The sequence below is a fragment of the Mirounga angustirostris genome, unplaced genomic scaffold, assembly GCF_029215605.1.
Source record: "Mirounga angustirostris isolate CCGP_5_RB_7025 unplaced genomic scaffold, mMirAng1.0.hap1 SCAF_7, whole genome shotgun sequence".
NCBI classification, from domain to species: Eukaryota; Metazoa; Chordata; class Mammalia; order Carnivora; family Phocidae; genus Mirounga; species Mirounga angustirostris.
In genome coordinates, this window is record NW_026991715.1 from 6,286,715 (window position 1) to 6,289,473 (window position 2,759).

Genomic DNA, 2,759 nt, shown 5'->3' on the forward strand with positions numbered 1-2,759 from the left:
TATTAGTGATTACAGTTTGTAACAGTAGCTACAGTCTATAAATTGTAGTTTATTGAAAAATTCATGAGATACAATTAATGAAAATTTTATATGTCAAGAAGTTATTTATAATGCTAAAGAGATAACAACAAGCTGAGAGAGGAGTCCTGAGAGTAAGAAAAGTAGACCAGATGTACAGTAACAAATTGGATGGAATAGTGCTCTTATCATTCTTTTCTGGGCAATGATGTTCAGCCATGGAGAGAAACAATAAGACTGTCACCACAGATTTTATTCTCTTGGGGCTCTGGCCTGAGCTTAGCCACCTTGTGATCCTTATCTGCCTCATTCTTCTGGTCTACCTTATGGCTGTAATGGGCAATGCTGTTCTCATTCTCCTCATCTGGCTGGATTCTCGACTCCACTCTCCTATGTACTTCCTGCTCAGCCAGCTTTCCCTTATTGATGTGGCCTTGATCTCAACTACTGTCCCCAAAATGGTCACAAACTTCTTCTCAGGGAAAAGAACCATATCACAGATAGGCTGTGGAGCCCAGATCTTATTCAGCTTAGCCTTGGGAATTTCTGAGTGCCTTCTACTGACCCTTATGTCCTATGACCGCTACATTGCCATCTGCAATCCACTGCGTTATTCAGTCTTGATGAGCCATACCATCTGTAAACAGATGGTCATTGGGTCCTGGGTAGGAGGGGCAATAACTTCCCTAGTTCATACAGCCTATGTCATGCACTTACCAATCTGTCATCCTCGAGAGATCCCACACTTCTTGTGTGAGGTCATGGCACTCCTGAAGCTCACCTGTGAGGACATTTCAACCTACGTGAAGTCAGTGGTGGTCTCAAGCTTTCTGGTGGTCCTCATCCCTCTGAGTCTCATCCTGGCTTCCTATTTCCACATATTCTTTGCTGTCTTCCGCATGAACTCCCTTGAAGGCAAGAACAAAGCCTTGGCCACATGTTTCTCCCACCTCTGTGTGGTCACTCTCTACTTTGGCCCTGCCATATTAGTCTACATGAGGCCAGGATCTTCTAAAACCCCCAAAATAAACCAGTCCCTCTTTATGTTTAATGCCATTCTTACCCCTATGCTTAACCCCCTCATCTATAGCCTGAGAAACAAGGATGTCATAGCAGCTATGAAGAGTATAATGCTCAGTAGATGCCTCCTGAAAAAGGTGAAAAGCCACCTAGGTTGCCATACCTAATTATAACCATATGTTAGCATATTTATTTGAATCGTTTTACGACACTTTAGGACTTGACAAGTTTGGCTATGAGAATCATGGATATACTAGAGGTCATCTGTTTCAATCCCCTTATTGTGTGAAAATAATAAAATAAATAAAGTGAAATATAAAATAACTTACTGATGTCTTCAGAGCACCACCCAAAGATCCAATTCTTCCAAATAACACAGAGCATCATTTTTGCTCATATATACCCAAGTGACAAATGTATTCATCTACCTAAACATGTCTAAGAGTAAGAAGGTATGACCTGATCCTAAGAACAATGAGAGAATTCAGAATTTCAGGGTTGGCTGAGGAAGCATAACTTTAACAGCTGCATTCAATGGTTATGGCATTAAAATAATCTGATCTCCCTTGAACTATAAAAGGCAGCTTTTAGGTTGTCAAAAGCTTGCATACCTGCAACCCAGTAGTTGGCATTTTTTTTTCCATGAGGAACAAAGAGTAAAACTGCCTCCTTTTCTCTTGGCCTCAGCAAATTTTCAGTTTTCTGTGAAAAAGAAAATGGAAAGAGGATCACTGTTATCGCCACAAATTCTAGCAAACTAAATTGAATAGCACATTAAGAGGATTACACAATTTGATCAAGTGAGATTTTCCCTGAACATAAGGATGGTCCAACATGTAAATATCAATCAATGTGATACACCACAGAATAAGGGGGGAGGTAATTACATTAATACCTCAGGAGATGTAGGAAAAAAAATCATTTGACAGAATTCAACAAGCTTTCATGATAAAAACACTCAGCAAACTAGGAATAAAAGGAAACAACATCCAAATAATAAAGACCATATATGAAAATCCAAGAGTGGAGCATCATACTCAATGGTGAAAGACTAAAAGTTTTTCTGTAAGTTAGGAATAAAATAGAGATGCCCACACTCAAACATTTACATTCAACATAGTATTGGAAATCCTAGCCAGAGCCATTAGTTAAGGAAAATAACTAAAATTCTTTCAAATTGGAAAAGAAGAAGTAAAATTAATTCTCTTTGTAGATGACATGAGCTAAAGACAAAAAAACAAACAAAACAAAACAAAACAAAACTAGTTGTTTTTTAATTTAAATTACAGTTAATATACAGTGTAATATTAGTTTGAGGTGTACAATTTTGTGATTCAACACTTCCAGACAACACCTGGTGCTTATCACAAGTTCTGTCCTTAGTTTCAATCAAAATCCTAGAGAACATAGGCATAACTTACTCTTTGACATCGGCCACAGCAACTTCTTTCAAGACACTTCTCTAAAGACAAGGGAAGCAAAAGCAAAAATGAACTATTGGGATTTCATCAAGATAAAAAGCTGCACAACAAAGGAAACAATTAACAAAACAAAAAGGCAAACTACAGAATGGGAGAAAATACTTGCAAATGACATTACAGATAAAGAGCTGGTATCCAAGATCTATAAAGAACTTCTCAAATTCCACACCCAAAAAACAAATAATCCAGTCAAGAACTGGGCAGAAGACATGAACAGACACTTCTCCAAAGAAGACAAAT

At 37.9% G+C, this 2,759-nt stretch overlaps 1 protein-coding gene across 1 annotated transcript; it reads left to right on the top strand.

The window, feature by feature from the left end:
* Positions 1 to 236: 236 nt before the first annotated feature.
* LOC135365308 (olfactory receptor 2AJ1-like) lies at positions 237 to 1,205 on the top strand. Its single transcript, XM_064595642.1, has one exon. It carries the CDS (start codon positions 237 to 239, stop codon positions 1,203 to 1,205), a length of 969 nt encoding a protein of 322 aa, XP_064451712.1.
* The last annotated feature ends 1,554 nt before the right edge of the window (positions 1,206 to 2,759 follow it).

Coding starts and splice junctions, on each gene's coding strand:
- LOC135365308 (XM_064595642.1), top strand. CDS start 237: ATGGAGAGAAACAATAAGACTGTCACCACAGATTTTATTCTCTTGGGG.